The sequence below is a fragment of the Psittacula echo genome, assembly GCF_963264785.1.
Source record: "Psittacula echo genome assembly, chromosome: 3".
NCBI classification, from domain to species: Eukaryota; Metazoa; Chordata; class Aves; order Psittaciformes; family Psittacidae; genus Psittacula; species Psittacula echo.
The window spans coordinates 127647053-127672695 of record NC_137736.1 but is presented as its reverse complement, the minus strand read 5'-3'; the positions used below and the strand labels follow the sequence as shown (position 1 = coordinate 127672695).

At 50.3% G+C, this 25643-nt stretch overlaps 3 protein-coding genes across 3 annotated transcripts; all 3 read right to left on the bottom strand.

Annotated features, from left to right (window-relative positions):
- Positions 1-1017: 1017 nt before the first annotated feature.
- LOC308218401 (olfactory receptor 51E2-like) lies at positions 1018-6617 on the bottom strand. The gene has a single exon (XM_080612459.1). The coding sequence runs from the start codon at positions 3267-3269 to the stop codon at positions 2316-2318; it is 954 nt and encodes a 317-aa protein (XP_080468585.1). The 5' UTR covers positions 3270-6617; the 3' UTR covers positions 1018-2315.
- Positions 6618-7058: 441 nt separating this feature from the next.
- On the bottom strand, positions 7059-10085 carry LOC308218400 (olfactory receptor 51G2-like). Its single transcript, XM_080612458.1, has one exon. The coding sequence runs from the start codon at positions 9549-9551 to the stop codon at positions 8577-8579; it is 975 nt and encodes a 324-aa protein (XP_080468584.1). The 5' UTR covers positions 9552-10085; the 3' UTR covers positions 7059-8576.
- A 13451-nt stretch (positions 10086-23536) lies between these two features.
- Positions 23537-24468, bottom strand: LOC308219059 (olfactory receptor 51H1-like; the record flags this gene model as incomplete). The annotated part of the gene is given in 5 exon segments (XM_080613596.1): positions 23537-24112; positions 24115-24216; positions 24220-24243; positions 24246-24372; positions 24374-24468. Coding segments are annotated over 5 exon segments (924 nt in total).
- Positions 24469-25643: the final 1175 nt, after the last annotated feature.

Here is a 25643-nt window from a genome sequence, read left to right as displayed (position 1 = left end):
TTTATTGGGATATTTCACGTGTATTAGCATAGTACAACCCAGTTAGCAAGGGTCTCCTGAGACAGGTCACTCCAAGAAATCGCATCAGGGAGGATTGCTGGTATGTCTGAAACGGTTTATGTTTACAAAGACTTCTGGCATTTGCTAACATAAGGTTATTGTAGGTTTTAGATCCTTACAGAAGAAAGGTTAATGCTTAAAATTGAATTCTACCCATTTCCTTCTATGAGGACCGTCACCATTTCATAGAATCATGGAATCACAGAATGGGTTGGGTTGAAGGGACCTTAAAGCTCATCCAGTTCCGACCCCCTGCCACAGCAGGGACACCTTCCAACCCAAACCTTTCTAAGATCCTATGACTCTCCAGCACAGGCTTGCTAACAAGTAGGAAATAAGGAGCGTGGGATAAGGCAGAAGAGTTCACAGACACGAAGCCCTGTTTGCCTACATTGATTGCTCTTGAGTCCTGTAAAAAAGCATCAAACACCATCGACCTGACCTGGTCAGTGGCAAACAGAGTGGCACGAGCTAAGGTTTGGAAGCTCAAATTTCCCACACAGCCCTTGATCCCTGTGAGAGCTGCTTGCTCTGGCTCGGGAGAGCACTTCTGAGGCAAGTGGCCTGCCAGCTTCAACTAGGAGACCTTGTCCTGCCTGGTGGAGTGGTCCTGGACCCTGCAGACCGGACTCCTCTGGACCATGCTGGGTGGGATGTCTGCACAAGGGTCACACCTGAGAGTCTCCAGTGTCCACAGGGTGTCCAGCCCAGGAGATGGGGGAAAAGCTGGTTTGAAACGTGTGTGGTGCACATATGAATTCATCAGCACCAGCCCTGTTGCTCCACAGAAGCTTTGAGCAGTGCTGAGCTGTTTGCCAGGGCAAACAGAGGCAACAAGGGCTTGTCTCAGGCAAGAAACAGCCAAATTCAGATAAAACTGGGAAGAGAAGGGGAAGGGGAACGGGAAGGGGAAGGGGCATGGGAAGAAGAAGGGGAAGAGGAAGGGGAAGAGGAAGAGGAAGCAGAAGAAAGGGAAGGGGCTTCAGTCCCCATGACTGAAGTTTGGAAAACAAGATGAAGATCAAGAATCCCACATGATTTTCATCTCTTGTTGTGGACTACAGCGTGCTTTAACTGAGCAGAAGAGGTTCTAACATGATGTGGTTGATGCTGCACAGGTGCAGACTACACAAAGGACTCCAGTTGTACCCAGTGTCAGCCGGCAACTGGAAGAAACTGCACAAACCCACAATCTATTGCTGTCATTTGGAGGTCCTGAGGCAAAACAGCTCCTGTCTTTGGTAAGAGACCTCTTTTAGCTCACCTAGAAGTTATGGACAAGGTGCAAGACCCCGTGAGTGAAGCCCTTAGATATGTTTCCTGTCCTCCCTGATGCAACTCGTTGTTCATGCCACATATTTCCCTCTTTTTCTTGAATAGTTTGGTTATTGTTCACAGCTAAACTTGCTTTTATTACTCCAGCGAGTACAGGGGCAGCAGAAGCACTTGTAATGCAAAGGAGGGATGCCCAGAGGGGTTGTGCTGCTTCCATCCCTGAAGGCTTTTAGAACCCAACTGGATAAAACCCTGCACAAACTGGCCTAACACAAAATCACTTCAAATCTTAGACCTTCAAGCACACTTCCACGTGCATGGTGTCATCAGTGCAGATTCACGTGTTCTATAACTTTAACTTTCCTCTTTCCTCCTTCTCTATCAGCTCCTCCATAAAGTGAATGTGCCACAAGTGGAAACCATGAATTATCATTCAAAACCCATGAATTAGCATTCAAAACCCATGAATTATCACTCAAAAACCAGTCAAACCCCACTGTAGCATTCACTCAGTTCTGCCATTGTTATGGGTGATATGGGAACAAAGAAGCAAAAAGTCAAGACATCCTTACTAGTTTGCTGAGCCCCTTTTCCTTCCCATTGTGTTACCTGCTGGATCAGGGTTGGCTTTAGGTCATTGTAGTAGATTCCATCCCTGGCAGTTCAAGGCCAAGTTGGACAGGACTTGGAGCAACCTGGTTTAGTTGGAAGGTGTCTCTGCTCTTGGCAGGGTGTTGCAGCTGGATGAGCTCTAACATCCCTTCCAACACAAACCATTCCATGATTCTCTGCAAGCTTGGTGAGCGTAAAGACTCTTAGCAGTTTACAATTGCTATTTCCTTTTTGCTTTGTGGCAGCACCTCAGTCTCCTACTGTGTGCTATGTGCCATACAAAGAGGGAACAGTCCTGCACGAAGGACTCCAAGTGTAAAACAAGATTGTCTAGTATGAGGATGCAGGAAGCAGCAGCAGAGCACAGGTCACTGGACAGTTCTGTCGTAGATACGAATTAAACTCAGGATCCTCCTCTGTATCTGCTTGGTCCTCACCCCATAGATGATGGGATTGAGCACAGCAGGCACCAGGATGTAGACGTTCCCCATGATGATGTGGACCAGTGGAGCCAGGTCTTTCCCAAACCTGTGCACCACGGACAGCCCAATGAGGGGCACATAGAAGACCAGGACCACGCAGATGTGGGCAACGCAGGTGCTGAACACCTTGGCCCTCTCCTTCCATGATGCCAGCCGCAAGACAGCCTTGAGGATGAGGACGTAGGAGAGGCAGATGAGGACCGCGTCCAGCCCCATGACCAGCAGGATGGTGGTGAGGCCGTACACCATGCTGGGGGTGATGTTGGCACAGGCCAGGTTCATCACATCCTGGTGCAGGCAGAAGGAGTGTGACAGCATCCGGGAGCTGCAGAACGGGAGGGGCAGGAGCAGCAAAGGCAACGGCAGGAAGAAGAGGACTCCCCGGGCCACGGCTACCAGCCCTATCTTGGCTGTCATGGTGTTGGTGAGGATGGCAGCATGTCTCAGAGGGTGGCAGATGGCCACATACCGGTCCACGGCCATGGCCAGCAGCACAGTGGACTCGATGGCAGAGAGAGTGTGGATGAGGAACATCTGGACAAGGCAAGCGCCGAAGCTGATCTCCCTGGTGTCAAACCAGTAAAAGGAGAGGATGCGTGGCACTGTGGCAGTGGACAAGACCAGGTCAATGGCAGCCAGCATGCAGAGGAAGAAGTACATGGGCACATGCAGGCTGGGCTCCATCTTCACAATGAGCATCACTATGCAATTCCCGGTGACTGCCAGGATGTACATGGAGCACAGGAGGATGGACATCCAGAAATGCGCAGCCTCCAGCCCTGGGATGCTGGCCAAGATGAAGGAGGATGGGCTGAGGTCAGAGGTGTTGGGGAAGGGCATGGCACATGAAGGGAAGAGCAGTCATGCTATGCCATGTCACATCCCCTGCTGCAAGGGAAAGAGAAACAGCAGCTTTAGTAGCCCTTTCCCATGATTGGGAATCCCTCAGGGCCATGCCTGTGAAATCTAAAGGAATCTTTGAATTACCACAATGCAGAGAGCTCCCCTTATATTCCTTTAGCCCATTATGGCTGCACACAAAAATGCATGGAGCCACAAAATGCTGGCATGTGAATCTGAACAAGAATTGCTTGGATTCTCTTAAATGCAGAACTCTAAAATCTACTTTTTAAGTGATAAACCTAAGAGATGAACTAGTTTTCTTTTACTTATAGAGGGCAAAATGAAAAAACCCAACAGATTTTTGGTGTTTCCTGTTAAACTTCAGTTCTCCTTCAGTTTTTCCATATGTGCCGCGCTGCCCTGTTGGAAATGCTCTCTGAGGAACCGGCTGAGCTGCCTCCCACGGTCCAGCACTCCCGAGTGCTGCAGGGAGACAACACGTGTTCATTTGTCTGCACACACAAATTGGATTTTCATCCTTTTGGCCTGAAAACAGATGGAATATCAGTGGAGAAGAGAAGAAAATCTGATTATTCACCTCACTGTGTGCCCGTAAACCTTCCAGGAGTGCCGTGTACCAAGGAGAACAGGCAGGGAGATGAAGCCTTTGCTCCAGGTCCTTTTCTGCTCTCAGGGATCAGATTTGTTTCAATACTGGGATTTTGAAAGCGTTGAGGTGGAATGTCAAAGGCTGATGCAACGGCAGTGTCAGCCCCAGCCTGGCTTGGGGGAGCTTAAACAGGGACATTTAAACTGAAACAAGGGAGACTGAGATGAGCTCTTAGGCAGAAGCTCTTCCCTGTGAGGGTGCTGAGGCGCTGGCCCAGGGTGCCCAGAGCAGCTGTGGCTGCCCCATCCCTGGCAGTGTTCAAGGGCAGGTTGGACACAGGGGCTTGGAGCAAGCTGCTCCAGTGGAAGGGGTCCCTGCCCGTGGCAGGGGTTGGAGCTGGAGGAGCTTTAAGGACCCTTCAATCCGAACCTTTCTATGATTCTAAGCACATAACTGCTGTCTGCAACATGACTGAGCTTTCCGATTGTTTCCTCCCTATCCATGCAAAACAGGGATGCAGAGTGTTTTATGGCAAGCTCTGCAGGCTGTTAATACACGATTTTTAAAGTAACATTCATCTGTGAAAACAATATTAATCTTTTTTACTGCACATCTGTGCCAAAGCCCTTCTCCTGAAATAGCAATCCGGGTTTATTTCCCTGATGTGGGGGTTTTCCATCGTGAGTCTATACCAAATAAGTTATGCTCTAGATTTTAATACACAATTCACAGGCAGTGCAAGTGAACTGTTACTGACAAGTCTTCTAAAAGCTATTTGAGTGATGAAATCTCCAGCAAACCACTTCCATGAAGGTGGAAGCTGAAAGAACAAAGTGCTTCAATGATTGCCAGCAAGTATCTGAGCCAGGTTCCTCAGGTGTGGTTACAGCATGAGGGTCATTGCAAAGCATCCGAGGGAATGTGGCTGTGAAAGGCAGGCGCTCGAAGTCGATAATCCCTGGATGGTTCAGTTCATCTTCAGTTCTTTGGCATCAATAAATGCAGAAGTGACTGATGAGTTTGGGTTGCTAATGGAGAGTGGGGTGAAGGGCAGGTTCTGTAAGGACCTTTCCTTCTGTAGAGATGAAAACTGGATCCATGTCTTTACAAACCCCAGTAACTGCATTTAAAGAGAGGTGAGCACATTCAGATAACAAACCCATCCAAGCTGGAGGACCATGAGCAGCAGCCACAGCAGCTGATCCCAGTAAATGCTCATCAACAGTGACCAGACTGTCCCAGGGAACCAAAATAGGCCTAAGACCAACTCCCCAGGATGGAGCAGGCAATGGGACTGTCTGCATCATCTGAATCCCATCTCTCCACTGCAAGGTGGCAGTGAGAGAGGAATGTATGTACCCCTCAAAAGGAATCATTTGAATATGTAGCCATTTCTCTATATCACCTCAACAGAAATAAAAGTATAAACCAAACCAAACTATTGCTTCAGAGGGAAAAGAGAAGAGAAAAATGAAAACCAGAAGGAATCACTCAAAGTCAAAGCATTTTCCAACCAAAACTGAACTCACCTTCATCGACGATTTGATCAAATGTGTAGTTTGGGGGATTTTATTTCTTGGCTGTTTGTCATCACCTGTAAGCAGAAAAGCTGAACCTGCTCGTAGCTGTGCTGCCCAGTCTTGGCCACATAACTCATTCTGGGCAGGCACTTGCTGTATTGGGATCCATACAAGTGACGTCTGCGCTAAAGTGAGCAGGACATGGCTGGAGCATCATCCCACCGTCATCTGCACCATTAACCCATTCCTTGACATCCCAGGCTGCTTCCAGCTTGCCCTGCCCCAGGAATGAAGGAGTGTGCAGCACTGGTCAGGGAATAGCATCCACTGGGTGTGGAGTAAAGCCCTCGTTCTTAGGAAAGGAAGAGGAAGAGCTGTGGAGCTGGCCAGGAAGCACCAGGGATCTCCAGGACAAAATTGTCCTTATCCCTCTTTTAATTATAGTGTGGACACAGACACAGAGCACAGCAGGGTCTGCAGCATTGCTCTGCATGCAGGACGACAACAGGAGAGTTTCCTAGGGCAGGGCTCAGAAAAAGATTGGGATATGAGGAGCTGGCAGTGGGAACCAAATGGAGGTGGCAGGAATGGTCTTCCTCCTTCTCCTCGTTCTCCTCCTCCTCCTTCTCATCCTCCTCCTCCTTCTCATCCTTCCTCTTCCCCTTCCCTTCCTCCTCTCAGCCTCTCCCCTTCCCTTCATCTCCCATTCCCTCTTTCTCCTCTTCTTTCCATCTTTCTCTCCTCTCCTCTCCTCCTCTCTGCTATGCCTCTGATATGTCTCACACTGCTCTTCCTGTGCCTCACAGGAAATAAATCCATTGGCAATACTGTCAGTGATCCCAAGGCACAAAGAGGAGAGCTCAGGGCATCACAGAATAGGAATTATCAGCTTTAAGTGTTTCATCTCTCTTCCCTCACACAGATGTTAATCCACAGTTCCCAGAGGCAGCCACAAAGGCTTTTGAACATGTGTTTCTAAAAGACAGTACCTTATGTAGAGGTTCCAAAATCTCTGCCGCCTGCTTGGTACCCTGCAGCTCCACAGGCTGGGAAGCACACGGGGCGGCAGATGAAGCTCTGCTGAAGTGGGTGATGGGAGATGCCCCACATCTGCAACCCTCACTCCACCGTGATCTCAGCTCTGCTCACAAGTGTGCTGATGTATCTCCTACTTGTTTCCTCCCCAAACCTTTGCTTCCTGCAGAGGAGGCTCCTTGGGCTTTTGCTGTTTCAAGGAATGCTGAGCATTCCCTGGAGCTCTGGAAGGTTTCGGAATGAGAGCAGTGCTGTGTGAGGATCTTCAAGACAAGCATCGCTCCAGCAAAGCTCTTCTCTAGGCTTTTCTGCTGAGAGCTCTGTTTGTTTCCTTGTGCTGATCTTCCCTCTGGCAGTAGCAAAGTGCACTCCCATTGGGTGCTATCTCAATGCAAAGCACCTCCATCCCGAGACCTGGTGTGCCGAGGCTCAGGCAGAGGATCTGGGGCTGGGCTGAAGAGTATTTCACCCTGTGCAAGGGCCCACTGGGATCCTCAGCAGAATAACTCACACAAAACAGTGTCCTGGGAATCATCCCCTTGGGAAGGTTCCCTTCTCCCTTTCCCTTTGTTTAATGGAGATGCTCTCTCATTATTCTTTTCTCTCTACTCCAGGTGCTGGTTTGTGTAGAGCAGAATAGAAATACTAACCCTGGGTTAGTGTGAAGTGCTGAGCAGCAGGCAGAAACAGGCCAGTTCTGGTGTGCAATCCTGTCCTGAAACCTTCTGCTGCTTCATCCCTCCAAGGTGAACATGAACCACTTCCTCTTATTCTCCACCATGATCAAGACTGGCCAGAATATGGATTAAGATCAACAAAAACACAGCTCCACAGTTTGGAGGCACAAAAGATTTGGGGCCATTTTAGTCTGTCTGTGGGAGGGAGAAAGGCACAGGGATCATGAAACCTTTCTGCGTGCTATGGCAGAGCAATAGGACGTTGGGACATGCTGTCACCTCTCACCCTTGGATGTCTCCTCCCATCCCTCTGAAGGGTTCAGTCGGTGCCTGGCTGTAGTATGTGGTCCTTAGTGCCAGGAAGCTCAGCCATTCCTATTATGCCTTTTTCACCACACCAGACCCCCAAGCACCATCCTGATGCAGACCTACTTCATACAATACTTCATCATACTTCATACACACTCCATACAATCCTTTGCTCATCTACAGCAAATACTGAAGATTTTAAGCAACTCCAATCTGGTATCTCTGTGTCATATAAACAGAAACCAAAATGGCTTAACCAGGTCTTTTGCCTTTTCACAATGAATAGATGTGTTTTATTGAAGATGTTGCACACACACATTACATTCAATGCAAAACAATGGCTGGAACTTCAGATTTGGCAACATGGTAGGAGTCAACGACATCAGAAAGAGATGCAAAAGCAGCAGGTTTCCATCATTGTGATGGTATCACACTTCAAAAACACAGATAAAGATAAAGGCTGAGCTTTTCTTTAGAAGGACTGAGAGTGCTGTTGGCCAACTTAACAGGACATAAACCTCGGAAAATTCTCCATGCTTCTCGAGCTGGGCTCCATCTTGTGGGGTGCTTCCAGTTGGACAATGACTGGGATATTCAGAGTGGCTCCAAACTCTTGGCTCTGTTGAGCTTGCTGCCTGGGTTAGCTATGCCTATGCTGTAGCATGCAGTGAGGGAATGACGACTCCATCCAAGGGAGTCTGAGTGAAGCTTACTTTCTGTTATCTGGCTACTAGAGCTTGCACAACATGCGTTGCATGTCCTTTATCCACCCCATTGCATGACTTAATGATCTAAAAGGTCCATTGATTGGACTTGATCTCAAAGGTCTTTTCCAACTGAGTTGATTCTGTGATTCTCTGACTTGCAAGAAGAAAGCCATGCAGCCCATTTTCCTTTAATTACCTTCCTCTGAGTGGGGCTTCCCTCTGTCTACATCACTGGCATTCATTCTTGAGGAGTTTGCAGGCTGCTGGAAGGGACATCGTGCTGGGAAAAACATGGAAGATCACAGCTGTAGATTGAGGGATGGCATCCAAGTGGATCTGCACTTCTTACGTCTCAAGTGACCTGTGTGAATGGAGCAGAAACCAGTCTGCTACTTCTGGCCAAGAAACCAGTCCACTAGTGCTTTCTGGCAGAACTGGTGCAGGAGCTACCAGTCAGATTCACTCTTCTTCCACAGTGCCCTGATCAAAGCCTCACGGATGTGGCTGGATTTTATGCTGTAGATAATGGGGTTGAGAGCAGGAGGAATTATAAGGTAAGTGTAGGCCACCAAAGTGTTAACCAGAGGAGGAACATTCTTTCCAAAGCGATGGATCATGGACAGTGCGATCATTGGGATGAAGAACACTAGAACAGCACAGATGTGGGAGACACATGTATGCAGAGCCTTGAGACACTCCTCCTTGGTTGCAAGGCTGACCACAGTTTTAATGATCAGGATGTAGGACAGCACGATGAAGATGAAGTCCATCCCTACCGTTGATAAGACAATAATCATACCATAGAAGACATTGACTTTTATATCTGCACACGCAAGGTTCATGATATCAGAGTGGAAACAAAAAGAGTGAGAAAGCTCCGTCTTCCCACAGTAGGTCAGTCTCTTGAGCAAGAAGGGGATGGGAAGAAGAGAGACCATACCCCTCACTATAATTGCCAGACCTATTTTCATGACAGTAGTCTTGGTCAGTATGGATGGATGTCTCAAAGGATGGGAGATGGCAATGAAGCGGTCGAATGCCATTGCAAGGAGCACAGAGGATTCAATGAAGGACAGCGTGTGGATGAAGTACGTCTGAGTGAGGCAAGCATCAAACCCAATCGTTTGCATATTAAACCAAAAAATGCCCAGGGTAGTGGGCAGCGTACAGAAAACCAAGCCTAGGTCTGTGACTGCCAGCATGGAAAGGAAGTAGTACATGGGTTTGTGAAGACTTTGGGTCTTCTTTATGATGAATAGGATCATGCAGTTTCCCGAGAGAGCAATAAGGTATAGTGTGCAGAAAGGAATGGAGATCCAGTGGTGAAAGGCTTCCAGGCCTGGGATGCCCATCATGAAGAAAGCTGAGGGCTGATAGAGTGAGCCATTGACTTCCCCCGTGGTGTGTAAGCCATGCTCCATCCCAGCTCAGCTCTCACATGACCTATACCTAAAACAAACCGACAACAGACACTCCATGTGGTTGGACTCTCCTCTGAGTACAGAAGTGAGTAATGACAAGTGCCACATCCCTCCACCTCCCCACCAAGTTATGCAGGTCACTCATGCTGTTTAGGACACTGGTACATCTACCATAGTGCCACATATGACTACGCTCTTGTTTAACCATTAAACTATAAAACGGAGGGAAAGGATGGACATTCTTTTTTAAAAAAGAAAAAAAAAATACTTTTTTTTTCCTTTTTTTTAATAAAAGTGAAAAGATTCCTGGTGAATGCTTCTGGTTTACAGATGTTTTCAGATTGCACAGGTTGAGATGCTCTACTGAGCAAGCAAATGCTGTTTCTACAGCCATCCTAACCCAGCTAAGCTGTTGGCTTCTTTTTGATGCTAACTGGAGGTCAAAGGACATGAACATGGTGAATTTTAACTCAGAATTCTTAGTTAAGAAATTCATTGGAAACAAATGCAAAATATATCAGGGAGTCAGGCACGTGGAGGCTGCTGCTAGCAGCTGGCCACCAGGGCAAGGTGGATTTCCAGCGGCTCTCGCATCCAAGTTGTTTCTCATCTCATAGTCCACCTCACTGTTGGGTGAAGGGAAATAAAGGAGCAAAACCCCACTTGTGAGGTGCCTGTGACTTCGTTAATAACAGGTCAAAGCACAAGAAGCTGCAGGTTAAGGAGCAATGTGGAGGCATCCATGCAAAGTCTTTGGGTCTGAATCGAAGGGAAAAGGGCACAAGGGATAAGGTGGAATTTTCACACAGGGATCAAGAGTATGAGGTGAGTGAGGCCTTTACAGAAACCTGGCAGATGTCTGCTCTGGTGAGTTCCGCTGGGATGGATGGGAGTTGGAGAAATGCCCTAGGGTAAGAGACCAAGGAAAGAGGCCAGCAGAAAGCCACTGGGATGGATAAGGGTTGGAGCAATGCCCCTGGGTAAGAGACCAAGGAAAGAGGCTTGTTCAGCCTGGAGAAGAGAAGTCTTTGCAGGGACCCAGCAACAGCCTTCACTCACCTACAGGGCTGTGCCAGGCTCTTCACAGCAGGGCACAGACAGCAGGTACAGATTGAAACAAGGGAGGTTTAGCCTGGATATAATGAGAAATGTTTCCCATGAGGATGGTCAAGCACTGGAACAGGTTGCACAGAGAGACTGAGCATCTCCATGCTTAGAAGTTTTCAAGACCCAACTGGATGCTGTCATGAGCAGCCTTATCTGGCACCATAGTTGGCCCTCCTTTGAGCAGAGCACCAAGCTAGAGATCTTCTGAAGTGTCTCCAACCTGGATTATCTGATGAATCAATGAGGTTTCAGTCCTCTTGGAGGATTCATCCATCTCAACACAATCCAGGTTCCTACATTACACGTGACAGTGCACCCTAGCAGAGCTGCTAGAGTGGTTGATGTGGTCCCCAAGCCCCCTCTCTGCCTTCTGTAACATAATGACTGGCTGGATAGATGGGGAAAGCAGTGGATGTGCAAACCCACAGCTGATTAAGGAAGAGAAATACATGCAGTTTCAGACTTAATGCACCTTCTTAATGACCACGAGCAGCCAGAGAGTGCCTCAGTTATGAGCAGGAGGGTTTACTCTAACACAGTTCAATTTTGAATAAACACACATATCATCCATGATGTATTTATTATGTTCCTAATGCAATTTTACTCCATTAGCCTCTCAGCCTGCTCGAGACTCTAACACAGCAATAAATCCCACAGCTTAGCAAGGATGAATCTTCCTGCTCCAGGGCAGAAGCACCAAGTAACTGATGGGAACCCAGGAAGACCTGAAGTCAATTTATTTCCTCCACTTAGTTCCACGTTAGTGTCAGGAACTGCCTTGGCCAGAGTCAGTGTCAGTTGCTGAAGTGACACAAGTCACAGCCCTCCTTCACCATGAGGGTGCTGAGGCGCTGGCCCAGGATGCCCAGAGAAGCTGTGGCTGCCCCATCCCTGGCAGTGTTCAAGGCCAGGTTGGACACAGGGGCTTGGAGCAAGCTGCTCCAGTGGAAGGGGTCCCTGCCCGTGGCAGGGGTTGGAGCTGGATGGGCTTTAAGGTCCTTCCCAACCCAAACTGTTCTATGTTTCAGGAGCTGACACAGATGTGGATGGGCAGCCAGTGCTTTCCTAATGCATCGACAGGAGTTGACATTGACAGAAGGAAACTGTCCAGAGGTACCTCTGGTCCTAAGGGGCATCTTGGAGCTCTCCAAAGGTAAGAGCTGTCCCTTTCTGCCACTCCAACAGCATCTGAGCAGCAAGAATCAACCTGTGGCCTCCTGCAATTCAGCCGTATCTAGAGGCTGTGTTAGAAACCCCCAAATCTGTGCATGCCTGTTTGTCCCTAACTGCCTTCCTCCCAGCAGCATCCGGCAGATAACAGAGCACACAAAGTTACTGAGATTCAAGATGTTTCCTGAAATATGCAGGTGGATAAAGAGGAGAGACTGTTGGAGCACAGTGGGAAAAGACCGGCGAGAACTCACCGGCGTCCATAAGGGATGCTCCTCCTACAAGAAAACCTGCTTGCAGCCTTAATGTTTTATTTTGATGTTTTTAATTTTCCAGGTTGGAAGGGACCTTCAAGATCATCGAGTCCAACCCATGCCCTACAACCTGATTTTGTCGGACACTGGCAACTTCGACTGTGCTGTATGAAGCTATTTAGGAATGGGCTCTACTACCTCTGCTCCTCCCTGAGCTACTCTGGAGTGTTACATGCTCCTATGTGTTACAGATATGGATCCCACTTCAAGCTGCTTCTTTTCCCTCCGTGTTTTCTCTGTGTGTGTATATATATATCTGTGTCTATAAATAATACATATAAATATATAAAATACATGAAACATAGAAAATATATATCAAGCATGCATGGGAATTTATGTTTATATATATTTATATGTGTATATACGACATATGGCACACACACATATGTTACACCTCCCAGCTGACTATCCTGGTACAGCAAATACACCTTTCACACTGCAGCCAAAGCCTGACGAGGAAACAAACCTTCAGACAGTGCAGGACGTACTTCAAAAGGCTAAAGGCAGCTCCTGGGCAGCGTCTGCTCCTGGACGAGCCAAGCATCCTGCCACAGGGAGCAAAGCATCTGCCCAAGGCATTTATGCTCCCCAGACTACTGGGAAAGGAGACAGGCACGGATGCAGGCTCCCCATGGAGGACATGGTGCTCTCCCTCCTGCTCCAGCCCCCAAAAGCCACCTCCTGATTTCTTGCCTGTCTCTGACTTTGATTTTCACCTATAACTTAAGCAAAGTGCTGGTGCTTTGAGGGTTCTTTCAGCGTAGGCAAGAGCAGGGCATGGGAGCCTGGGGAAGGCTGAGACTCAGAGATCTGCTGTTTTCCCAAGAGGAGACTTTGCTATATTCACAACTGCATCTCTGCCAACTCAAGCAACCAAGGGAGAGCTCGGCCAAGGGAGGAGGATCAGCAAAGGGGCTCTGGGAATGCAGCACCCACAGAGCCAAGTTTCTGTTGACTTTCCAGGCAGGGACAGGAATGTGCCATTCCCATCAGCTGAGCCAGGCCAGAGGGTGGAAGAGCAGGCTGACTCTTGCACAAAGCCCACGGCACATTGGTAAGCGGCACCACGATGGATGGATCATCACCAGCGGCACCAAGGCGCCAGCGCTGCCTGAAATCACAGCCACCCGCTTCCTCCAGCCCATCCAGCCCAGAGCATCCCATGGAGTGCTGTGGATCTCTGAGCAGTGCTTCAGACACACATCTCCCCACCTCACTGGCGTCCAGCACCATAGACCACAGGAGTGCAGTGATGGAGGTGTTGCCCATTGCCCGCGGTACTTACCAAGTGCAGTGTCGGCGGCCTGGGGGCTTTGGGACCTTCGCAGGCAGCACAACCCCGTTGTGATGCAGAGGAAGAACCCACGTCCGCATCCCTGCACTGGGAGGGCAGCACTTATAGCGCGCCCTGAGGTCTGACCCTGCCCAATCACCCTGGAGCCCGTGGAGCCCCAGCTCCCCACGCGCAAACTGCGTGAGCTGCACCAGGGGAATCGAGCGAGGAGGAAATGATCCTTCCACATTTATGATGCTCTCCCAGTGGCAGGATTCGCTCCTGGTGGTTTTCTGGGTGACACATTTACAGCTTGCTGTGATTTATGGCTGGCAACACTGCTGCGCTGGCAACACCCATCATTCTTATTGTGAGAGTGAATCTGTAATGCAAATAGCAATAAATCTTGCCAGAAGAGTGCTTGCAGCATCTCCTTGAGGGATTAACAGAGGTGAGGTTGTATCTATCCCCCTCTGACCTGTGAGACACGGACGGTTTAATTAGAATCGTGAGATATTGCACAATAAAACCAAACTAAATATTACCAAACCAAACACTGACACATTAGTGGATATTCTCACAGATGGCCCTGTTGTATCTAGATTACTATAAAATTACTATTAACCCCTATTTCTGTGGCTGCCAAACTAAGACACAGGAGAGCTAATGGGTTTGCCTGTTCTCCAATGAGGTTTCTATTGTAAATGCAGCCACTGGACCTAAGGATACGTGTGTAGTTGTAAACCGGACCATGCTGGGGCACTGCCCAGGATGGACACCAATAAATTGTTGTCATGGAGCTGCTGGAGCAAGTCCAGAGGAGGCCACAGGGATGATCAGGGGCTGGAGCAGCTCCCCTATGGAGACAGGCTGATGTTTCCCACCAAGTCATTCCCAGTGATTTTCTGCTTAATCCCTTTTCCCAGGTATTGCATGTGGATAGGGAGAGGCCTAAGGATCTGTTGATCATTTTCCCATCTTAAACCCCCCTGCTTTCCCAGAAGCTAAGGGGGGCTCAGCCCCCACTTGGCACACACTGCACTATTGCTGGAAATGTCGATAATTTGAATCACTCCTGATCACATTTGCTGTACAGGCCAGAGCTCAGTGCGTGAGCATGGGCAGGAGAGTGAGGAGGGATGGTGAGGAGGGAAGGGAAAGGTGGGGAACTTGGTCCTCCCATGTAACAGCCTTTATAAAACCCTGTTCGTAGCATGTAGGAAAGGAATGTTCGTTGGAGAAACACAAATAAGGAAAGGAAAGGGGTGAGGAAGATCCAGGAGAACAGGAGCAGCATTGCTGCCTGAAATCCTAGAATAAGGGAATCGCGGAATGGTTTGGGCTGAAGGAACCTTAAAGCTCCTCCAGCTCCAACCCCTGCCACGGGCAGGGACACCTTCCACTGGAGCAGCTTGCTCCAAGCCCCAGTCACCACACTGGAACCAGTTCTGGCTTTCCTCTTTTCTCCTAGTGAGGAATTCCACCGCCTGCATGTCCACACACGGGACTGAACTGAATGCTGAGACTCAAAGGCTGCTGCTATGAGGGTTCCACCTCCTGCCAGCCCAGCAGTGTCCCTCAGGGTTGCTCCAGTCTTGGCAGGTCCAGGGCAGGGGATGCTGGCAGGCATATAGGGCCTTGAGGATGATCAGGGGCTGGAGCAGCTCCTGTATGGAGACAGGCTCAGAAAGTTGGGGCTGCCTCATCCCTGCAGTGTTCAAGGCCAGGTTGGACGTGGCAGGGGGGTGGGACTGGATAATCTGAAGGTCCTTTCAACCCAAGCCATTCCACATCCCATCCTCCTCTGCTTCAGATAGTTTCAAAAAGGCAAATGCTGTTTGATCACACACAGGTTTCTTTGGCTGCAGCGGCTGGATGAAAGGGGGATTGCAGCGCAGAAGGGATGTCTGCTCCTTGGCAGGCTGCTCTTTTCACCTCCTACCAAGGAGCAGCATTGGCACCGGCAGCTCTGGCATCACCAGCTGTGAAGCAATGTAAATCCAAGTCAGCCATCTCCTGAGGGGCAGAAATAACTCTGAGGAAAGGAGTTGGGGGGGGGCTTGGACATGGACCAGCTCCTTTTCAGATCCCTCAGATGACCACAGAGCCCTGAGCTGGGCAGCTCTGCTGTGCTGGGATCTTCTCTGGGGCTTACTGTGAGGGGGAATCCCTCTCCTCTGAGCTCCAGGGATGAGGCTGTAGCACCAGGTAACCACCCAGGGGACATGTGATGGGGTAGAAACCTAAGATCCAGCAGCTCCTTGCAGCGGCAGCTGTTGCTGATCCCTGTTCTCTATGTGTGTGAGAGGGTTGTGCTTGAAGATGATGGAACTGGTGGGGCCGGGACAACAGCCCTGGCCTGAAAGGTGTGGGTAGATGCTGGAGAAGGATGCCATGGGGCCAGGCTTTGTGGTGGGAAGTCACAGAAGCATAGAATCATTTAGGTTGGAAAAGACCCTCAATATCATCAAGTCCTGAAACTACCACATCCACTACTAAGCCACGTCCCTAAGTCCTGGGGAAGGATGGAGAAGGGAGGCTCCAGCTTGGGCTGCAGTAAGTGCATGAGGGACTTAGATGTGTCAGGACTCAGACCAGGGGCAGCTGTATATGGGCATGGGAGAGGGGAAGACAAAGGAGTCCCCTGGATCAAGGTTTGCTGCAGACACCTCTGCAAATGTCCCCCCTTCAACCATGGAGGTTTAAGTAGCTTTGACAGGGGACCATGCCCTCGCTGCTGTGCCTGGTGTCAAAGCAGGCCTCCTGCACTCTTGTGTTTGAGGTATCTAAGCTGGGTGCAAGGCTTTGCGTAGTCTGTGAAAAGCAGGGTCAAGAGGAGGTGGAGCCTAGGTGTGACTGTTCCTGTAATTCTGTGCAGCTGCCACATCTGCAGAGACCTTCACTGGCTCTTGGTCCTGTGCTGACTTCCTGCCACGACAGCACCAGGCAGCAGCTGTGGTAAAACCCTCCCAAGCTCTCCAGGTTCTCACATATGGATGCTTCTGTGTTTAGTGTCCACCTTGTACATCTCTTCAAGCAAAACCCCTCAGTCAGTGGCTGCAAACAGGAATCAATCTTCCCCCAGAGCACTGCAGTCTCCAGCTCTATCATCCACCCTGAAACTTGTCTAATTCAACTACACCGCCTTGGGAATAACAGGGTGACCCCACACGGAGCCCGGAAGGAATTGCGGAGGCATGCAATGTCACTGCAGCATGGTCCTCTGCATGGAGCAGGGCAGTGGAGCTTGTGTGGAGCTCAGCCTGTGTTTAAGCCCGTGCAGTGGCTGCTTGCTCAGAGGACGAGCTGCCCCGGCTGTTTGAGCAATAAAAACAGTGCCTCTGATTGAGACCATCACAAAGCCCTGGGTGAAGTGAAGTCAACCCCATCTCCTGAGCTGCTACCCTTGGTCACTGCGCTGCAGCCCGGGAAGGGAATGAGCCCTTGTGCAGGCAAACATTGACATATTTAATGCCTGGCTGGGTACATCAGGTGGATAATAGGATGTGGGGATCCAGAAGCTGCAGAGGACAGGGAGTGCTGCCGCAAAGCAGCAGAGCCTCTGCTTTTAGTGCGTGGGGTGGAAAATCAAACAGTCCCAGGGGTACCTGCAAACATTGCAAGCCCTCTGTTTCATTTTCCTATGTTAAGCAAAGCTGGTAGATAGAGGTGATTCAGAGGCAACGGAGAGGTGAGCGTAGGTCAACATGACCTGAATGTAAGCTGCTAGAATACAGCGTCATGCAGAGCATCATGTACAGCGCGGCCCAAACCTCCACCAGCAGGATAACGCTGCCTGAACAAACATCTGGGATGTCATAAATTAACCCTGATGAGCAAAGAATGTGGAGGCAAGCTGTGAAACACGCTGCTGGTGTGTGACCCCAATGAGAATGTGTCTGGTCCCCAAACTCAGCAGTGCCATGGCTCCTGGACAAGCATCATTCTGTGGGGACTTCCTTACAAGCCCCTGTGTCCAACCTGGCCTTGAACACTGCCAGGGATGGGGCAGCCACAGCTTCTCTGGGCACCCTGGGCCAGCGCCTCAGCACCCTCACAGGGAAGAGCTTCTGCCTTAAATCCAACCTGAACTTGCCCTGGTTCAGCTTGAACCCATCACCCCTTGTCCTATCACTACAGTCCCTGATGAAGAGTGCCTCTTCAGCATCCTTGTAGCCTCCTTCAGACACTGGAAGCTGCTCTGAGGTCACCAGAAGGAGAGGAAGGAGAGGACATGGCATTAGCAGCAGAGACACCACTCTTTTGCCAAAATAAAATCCAAAAAGTGCATGTGGAAAGATCATTTTGCTTTAGGTGCATCCCTGAGTGCCTAAACAGGATCAAATGGACTCAGGTGCTCACTGAGGGCAGGAACAGCCACTATCTGCTCTACAAGAAGATTTCCTGTGCCAATGAGTCAATCAATCCAAAGGGTTTCCAGGCCCCATCTGGATCAAGGTGGCTGGATGGCACAGCACATGTCCCACAGGAACTGCACATTTGTCTTTACCCCATTAAACTTGCAACGTTTAAAGAGAGATTCCACAACATCACTTTGAAAAGCTTGACAAGACATTGGGTTTGATCTCACCAACATGTTTTGTGGTTTTAGGTTATCAGACGTGATTTGAAGGAGATATTGCAGGGGTAACAGCGGCGGAGCCTGAGCGCGGAGCTGCGGCAGGGCAGTAATGACATTACATCGCTGCTCTGCAATGTGATTGCTTCAAAATAAATCCTGAGACATCATCGACCTGCTTGAAATTCAATCTGGCAAATGAGAAAACACCGTCAGACGACTCAGCTTCCAAAAGGGACAGGGGAAGGATCAAGGGGATTTGATAACTGACGTACGAGTAATCTCTGACGTTGAGTGGAGTCAGAACCCTGCTGCTGCTCCTGCACACACAGGTTTTTGTTTGTTTGTTGCACAGACCAGACATGAATCTGAAATAACTTCTCAAAGCAGAAAAGCCTCCAAAAAAAAGCTCCTACCTTCTCTTTTCCAAAAGGAAAGGTGGAAGCGAAAGGAAATAGATCCGTTAGAATTGGTGCTCATTGATCTGTCAGTTCTTTTGAGAATAACATCCCCTTGGAAAGCAAATTTGTGACCAAAATTCTGCCTTTTGGACAATCTGGTTTGCAGATCTCTTGCAAAGCTGCCCTTGCTGTTCCTTCTACTGCTTCCCCAGCCTGCACACAAGCACGAGTCCTTGCAGGAGATGGGGAAAGGTGGGAATTGGGGAAGACTGATGGGAGAGGTGCTGGTTTCAGAGCTCTGAGACATTGTTCTGTGATGTCCAGCATCATCATCTCAGGGGTCAGAAGGTGATGCACCACAAGGACAGCCACAGGGTACCGGTAGGACTGGATCTGAGGACAAAACACAAAACTTGTCTAGGTGCGTGGAAGCTTCTCTTCACCTTTGCAACAAGGGGGTGTAGTTTCTAGCAAGAATAAGGAGATTAGAGCACAGAGTCCAATCCATCACGATGGGTGTCTGGTGATTAAAGATGCTGCTGTTGCTGGGGAATAGTTTCTGGATGCTGTGGCTGAGTCAGTAATGCAGTGCCCTGCAATGGAGGCAGAGATGAATACCTAACTAAGTGCCCTAAGGACCATCCAAGCCATGATGCTACAGTTTTATGCTGTCTGTTCTGTGCTAATCCTAGAATTCATAGATAATTTGGTCAAAAATGACTTGAAGAGCTCATGCGATCCATCCCTCGCACTGAAATGTGTTCATGGGCTTCTAAATGAGGCTGGATAAAATCTTCTCTGCAAGAAGACATACAACAGTAGGGCCAACAGCCACAAGACTCACCATGTTTAAATGAGTTGCTGAGAGGGAAGAAAAAGAGAAGGAGAAGGAGAAGGGGAAGGAGAAGGAGAGAGAAGAGAAGGAGAAGGGGAAGGAGAAGGTGAGAGAAGAGAAGGAGAAGGGGAAGGAGAAGGGGAAGGAGAAGGAAAAGGGGAAGGAGAAGGGGAAGGAGAAGGGGAAGGGGAAGGGGAAGGAGAAGGGGAAGGGGAAGGGGAAGGAGAAGGAGAAGGGGAAGGAGAAGGGGAAGGAGAAGGAGAAGGGGAAGGAGAAGGAGAAGGGGAAGGAGAAGGAGAAGGAGAAGGAGAAGGAGAAGGAGAAGGGGAAGGGGAAGGAGAAGGAGAAGGAGAAGGGGAAGGGGAAGGAGAAGGAGAAGGAGAAGGAGGAGAAGGAGAAGGAGAAGGAGAAGGAGAAGGAGAAGGGGAAGGGGAAGGAGAAGGAGAAGGAGAAGGGGAAGGGGAAGGAGAAGGAGAAGGAGAAGGAGGAGAAGGAGAAGGAGAAGGAGAAGGAGAAGGAGAAGGAGAAGGAGAAGGAGAAGGAGAAGGAGAAGGAGAAGGAGAAGGAGAAGGAGAAGGAGAAGGAGAAGGAGAAGAGGAAGGGGAAGGGGAAGGGGAAGGGGAAGGAGAAGGGGAAGGAGAAGGGGAAGGAGAAGGGGAAGGAGAAGGGGAAGGAGAAGGAGAAGGAGAAGGGGAAGGAGAAGGGGAAGGAGAAGGGGAAGGAGAAGGAGAAGGAGAAGGAGAAGGAGAAAGAGAAGGGGAAGGGGAAGGAGAAGGAGAGAGAAGAGAAGAAGGGGAAGAAGAAGGGGAAGGAGAAGGAGAAGGAGAGAGAAGAGAAGAAGAGGAAGAAGAAGGGGAAGGAGAAGGAGAAGGGGAAGGCGAAGGGGAAGGGGAAGGGGAAGGAGAAGGAGAAGAGGAAGGGGAAGGGGAAGGAGAAGGAGAAGGGGAAGGAGAAGAGGAAGGGGAAGGAGAAGGAGAAGGGGAAGGAGAAGGGGAAGGAGAAGGAGGAGAGAGAGAAGGGAAGGGGAAGGAGAAGGGGAAGGGGAAGGGGAAGGGGAAGGGGAAGGGGAAGGGGAAGGAGAAGGAGAGAGAAGAGAAGAAGGGGAAGAAGAAGGGGAAGGAGAAGGAGAAGGAGAGAGAAGAGAAGAAGAGGAAGAAGAAGGGGAAGGAGAAGGAGAAGGGGAAGGAGGAGGAGAAGGGGAAGGAGAAGGAGAAGGAGAAGGGGAAGGAGAAGGAGAAGGAGAAGGGGAAGGGGAAGGGGAAGGGGAAGGAGAAGGGAAGGGGAAGGGGAAGGGGAAGGAGAAGGGGAAGGGGAAGGAGAAGGAGAAGGGGAAGAAGGGGAAGGAGAAGGGGAAGAAGGAGAAGGGGAAGGGGAAGGAGAAGGGGAAGGGGAAGGAGAAGCAGAAGAAGAAGGGGAAGGGGAAGGAGAAGGAGAAGGGGAAGAAGGGGAAGAAGAAGGGGAAGGAGAAGGGGAAGAAGGAGAAGGGGAAGAAGGAGAAGGGGAAGGGGAAGGAGAAGGGGAAGGAGGAGAAGGGGAAGAAGGAGAAGGGGCAGGGGAAGGAGAAGGGGAAGAAGGAGAAGGGGAAGAAGGAGAAGGGGAAGGGGAAGGAGAAGGGGAAGAGGAAGGAGAATGGGAAGAAGGAGAAGGGGAAGGGGAAGGAGAAGGGGAAGGGGAAGGAGAAGGGAAGGGGAAGAGGAAGGGGAAGGAGAAGGGGAAGGGGAAGGAGAAGGAGAAGGAAGAGAAGGAGAAGTGGAAGGAGAAGGTGAAGGGGAAGGAGAAGGAGAAGGAGAAGGAGAAGGAGAAGGAGAAGGAGAAGGAGAAGGAGAAGGAGAAGGAGAAGGAGAAGGAGGAGGAGGAGAAGGAGAAGGGCAGATGTGCTCCACAGCTCCGTGGGCTTCATGGACCTCTGACTGTCATGGGAGCTGGAACCCAAGACCCTGATTTGGGACACTGAATCCAGCTGAACGCAGGGAAACCCAGAAGCTGGATTCCTGGGGTTTTTCCTCAGCACTTTGACAAGCTGTGAGCCTTTAATGGTGTCCCACTTTGTGTACTTAAAAAGTCCAATTCATTTTTGGCCTCACCCATGATCTACTTCATTCTCAGGGTTGAGATTAATGTATGAAATCTGTTTACATGGAGCTAAAAGTTGTTCTGGCCAGTGATGTACAAACACACAGGTGTGGAGGCATCAACAGAGGATTTCATGGTCTTAAACATAGTCAGAACATTGGTCCATGTCCCAGTCCAAAGATAAAGCAAAATTTCCCAATGAACCCTTCTCAGAGTCACCCTGTTCATGTTGGTTTACTACAAAGTTCTCAAGATGCAGAAGCAGAGGAGCTGGGTGGTTGCTACTGGAGATAATAAAAAGAAAGTAGTATCTCAGTGGTATCATCAGAGTATCCCAGAGCTGACCCAGTTTGTCCATAGACTCCCTTCACTTCATAGTTAGGGCCCATCTTTAGCATCTTGCACAGCAGAGGAGGTTTTACAGTAGAAAGCTCTGCTGCTGCTGCAGCATCTTCTGGGAAGACAAATCCTGTGAAATCGGTTAACACAAAACCAGCTGGACCCATCGCGGGGCAGTTCGTGGTTGGCCAGCGCAGCAGGAAGCTTTCACACATGGCTTAAAGAGCAGGTTGGTACAAAACAAATATTGACCAGAATAAGATGCACGTGAGGCAGTGTCTGGGCATCATTTACCCTCACATCACCAGAGCTCCTGTGTTTACCAGCCTGCAAAGGTGCTGCTGCGAAGTTCCCAGCTCACGCATTTTGCTGGCACAAGGGAATTGTGTGGTGGCAAATGGAGGTGCAGGGCTGAGTAAATGCAGATAAGAGACAGGATGGACATGTGGGAAGCACTTGTAGCAGAATTGGTGTGTACATTATTGCCCTGGGCGATGGAAAGTCAAACAGAGAGAAGCAAACAGTGGCGCTGGGCACACGCACGCTCCTGTCAATGATTAAATGAAGCTGGGAATCTGGGACAGCCGGAGGAGAGCAGGGCTAAGGGGAACAGTGGATGCTAAAGAGAATTCCTCACCCTGCGTTTCCCGGAGCAGTCTCGGGTGATCTCAAGGTCCTTTCCAACCCAAACCCTTCTGTGAGTCTATGGCTCATTCTTAGAATAATAATGTAATAATTCAGGGGGACAGGAACAGGAGCAGCCTGAGCTGGTGCCGCCAGGGAGGGACCCAGAGCAAAGAAATTACTGGGGTTTTATACCCTGATGTTCCATGCACCCAACCATCACGTGCTGAGCATGCGTCTTGCACTTCTCTCTTGGTCCCGTGGTGAATTCTGGTCAGGGATCTCCTCATTATAGAACCACAGAATGGTTTGCGTTGAAAGTACCTTAAAGCTCCTCCAGCTCCAACCCCTGCCACGGGCAGGGACCCCTTCCACTGGAGCAGCTTGCTCCAAGCCCCTGTGTCCAACCTGGCCTTGGACACTGCCAGGGATGGGGCAGCCATGGGTTGGAGGCTCCTCTAATGACAGCCTGATGCTGTCACTTACACATCATGTGTGTCCCTAAGGAAAAGTGGCAATGTACCGAAAGCACTTGGATGTCATTGCATCCCACTGCACCCTGTACCTCCATTCCAGACCAGCCCATCCTCATCTGGAATATAACCTGGGAGGTGGAGAGAGATTCCTGTGATGTTTTTAGAAGGGTTTTAGCAGAGGATTTGATATCATGAGACAGCAAAACCCAAACACTCCCCTTGCAGGCCCTGCAATGAGACCTGGCTCATTTCTCTGGGTTTGTGTCCTTAGGTTGCAGTCCGTGGGCCATGAGCTTGTCTCCATAGCTGCAAAGATGTGAATCACATTATTTGTATAATGAAAGCCTCATCACGTAACTCTGGGAACTTACGGTTTCATATAATGGGCCAACATGGGGATATTGTAATTAAAAGCACAAGTCTGGCAACACCGTTTGTGTTCCTTCAGAGACCAGAACTGCTGCTCCAGCGGTGGATTTCTTGGCAAAGCCTGCTCTCAGCAGTCTTCTCTCTCCCCACCTGCAGGGAGAACAGCTTCCCACAGGGCCACACCAGCCCTGCAGGCTCTCTGGGAGGTGGGGCATCCCAAAAGAGGAACAGTGGGAATTGCCACAGTCCATCCCTTCATGGAGAGGAAAGGGGCTGTATTGCAGGGAAGGTGACAGGTTTCTCCTGGGAAGTGAAGGAGAATGAGTGATTTTCTCCGGGAGATGATACTGCCCATGAGCAGCCAGGCTGGGGAGGAAAGGAAGGAGAAGATTGGCTTTGGGGCATTGCTTTGTTCCACTCTGGCATTAGATCTGCTGCTGGAGCGGGATCCAGAAGAGCAGGACAAGGATCCTCCCATGGATTTGCTTGGTTTTCCGGCTGTACATGAGTGGGTTCAGGACAGGAGGCACCAGGAGATAAGCATCAGCCAGGAGGGTGCGAGTGAGGGGGGGGAGGTGCTTTCCAAACCTGTGGATGATGGACAAGACAACAAGTGGGACGTAGAAGATCAGGACAGCACAGAAGTGGGAGATGCATGTGCTAAAAGCTTTGGCTCGCGCTTCCTGGGAGACGATGCTCAGGACGGCCCTGAGGATCATCACGTAAGACAGGAGGACGGTCAGGGAGTCCAGGCCCTTGGTCAGCATCACCGCGATCAGCCCATACAAGCTGTTGACCAGGACATCCCCAGACACCAGCCTCAGCATGTCCTGGTGCAGGCAGGAGTGAGACAGGACACGGGACCTGCAGAAAGGCATCTTCTGGATCAGGACAGCAACAGGGAGCACCACGCAGATGCCCTGCATGAAGATCACCCCCCCTGCCTTCACTATGAGGGATCTTGTCAGGACAGGGGTGTAGAGCAGAGGGTAGCGAATATCCACAAAGCCACGGCCACCAGGACCCCCGACTCAATGGCAGAGAAGCAGTGGATGAAGTGCATTTGCACAGCGCATGCCTCGAAACACAGGGAAGTGGACTCAAATCAGAACACGGCCAGCAGAGCGGGAGAGGCAAGCCCAGGTCTGCCATGGACAGCATGGAGAGCAGGTAGTACAAGGGTGCAGGGAGGCTATGATCTGTCTGTATCACCCAGAGCAAGGTGCAGCTCCCCAGGAGCACGAGGAGGTAGAGGCAGCAGAGGCAATGCCACCCAGTAGCCACTCACTGGCAGGCCAGGAATGCTGGTGAGGATGAAGGTCAGGGAACTGGGCTCAGTCCCATTGGAAGATGACATCTCAAGAACGGATGGTCCGAGGGGCTGGAAATAACAATGTCATGGAATAAAAGCCCTGCTATGAGACATCCCTGGTCCCTCATCTGTAGTGGTGCTGGGAGGACAGGCTCCAACAGCCAAAAAGCCCTGTGCAGCTGCCCTCATGAATAACCATCACATCAGCCTAAAGACACAGTGGAGCAGTCCCAGGATCACTGTCAGGGCTGTGCACAGCAGCAGACAAAGAGGAAAGAGCACTGAGGTGTTTAACATGTCTCCCCCAGTTGTACTCCATCCCCAGCCTTTAAACCACAGGATCATGGACTGGTTTGTGTTGAAAGGACCTCAAAGCTCCTCCAGCTCCAACCCCTGCCACGGGCAGGGACCCCTTCCACTGGAGCAGCTTGCTCCAAGCCCCTGTGTCCAACCTGGCCTTGAACACTGCCAGGGATGGGGCAGCCACAGCTTCTCTGGGCACCCTGGGCCAGCGCCTCAGCACCCTCACAGGGAAGAGCTTCTGCCTAAGAGCTCATCTCAGTCTCCCCTCTGGCAGGTTCAAGCCATTCCCCTTGGCCTGTCCCTACAGGCCCTTGTCCAAAGCCCCTCTCCAGGTTTCTACAATGCCTTTGCCCCCCACAGGAGCAAGGGAGGATCTCCAGCTCCTTGGCTTTCTTTACACCCTCAATTACCTCTTTTGCTGTCCCTGTTCTCCCTCTTCCACCCTGCTTGGTTCAGTTTCAGAGCACCTTTTCCCCCCATCCCAGGGGCAGTCAGCTCTATATTGTCCCCACGTGACTCTTTCCTCTGAAGTGGTTTCTGAGGACCTGCACCATGGGTTGCTCAAGAGCACAGCACCAACATGAGCACAGCCCCAGTGTCTGCAGGCAGAGCTGCTCTCCCACTGCTGCCTTTCAGGTCTGACCCTTTGGCCATGCGAAAACTCCACTTACTTATCTCTGAGAGCAGATGAGGTCTCAGTGTGTCCACGTGTGTCCAGGACAAAACTTACTCATTCTGTGCTCCTCCTGTATGGGAAACAGCTGAATTCCAGCTGAACACAAACATGTTCTGTGTGGCAAGAGCTGAGCATGTGCTGCTGTGGCCATCTGTGGAGCTGGTGCCTTTAAGATGCACTGAATTCAGCTGCATTGGCAGAGAAGTCTGTTTGGAATAATGATCTGGAAATCTCCCTGGCC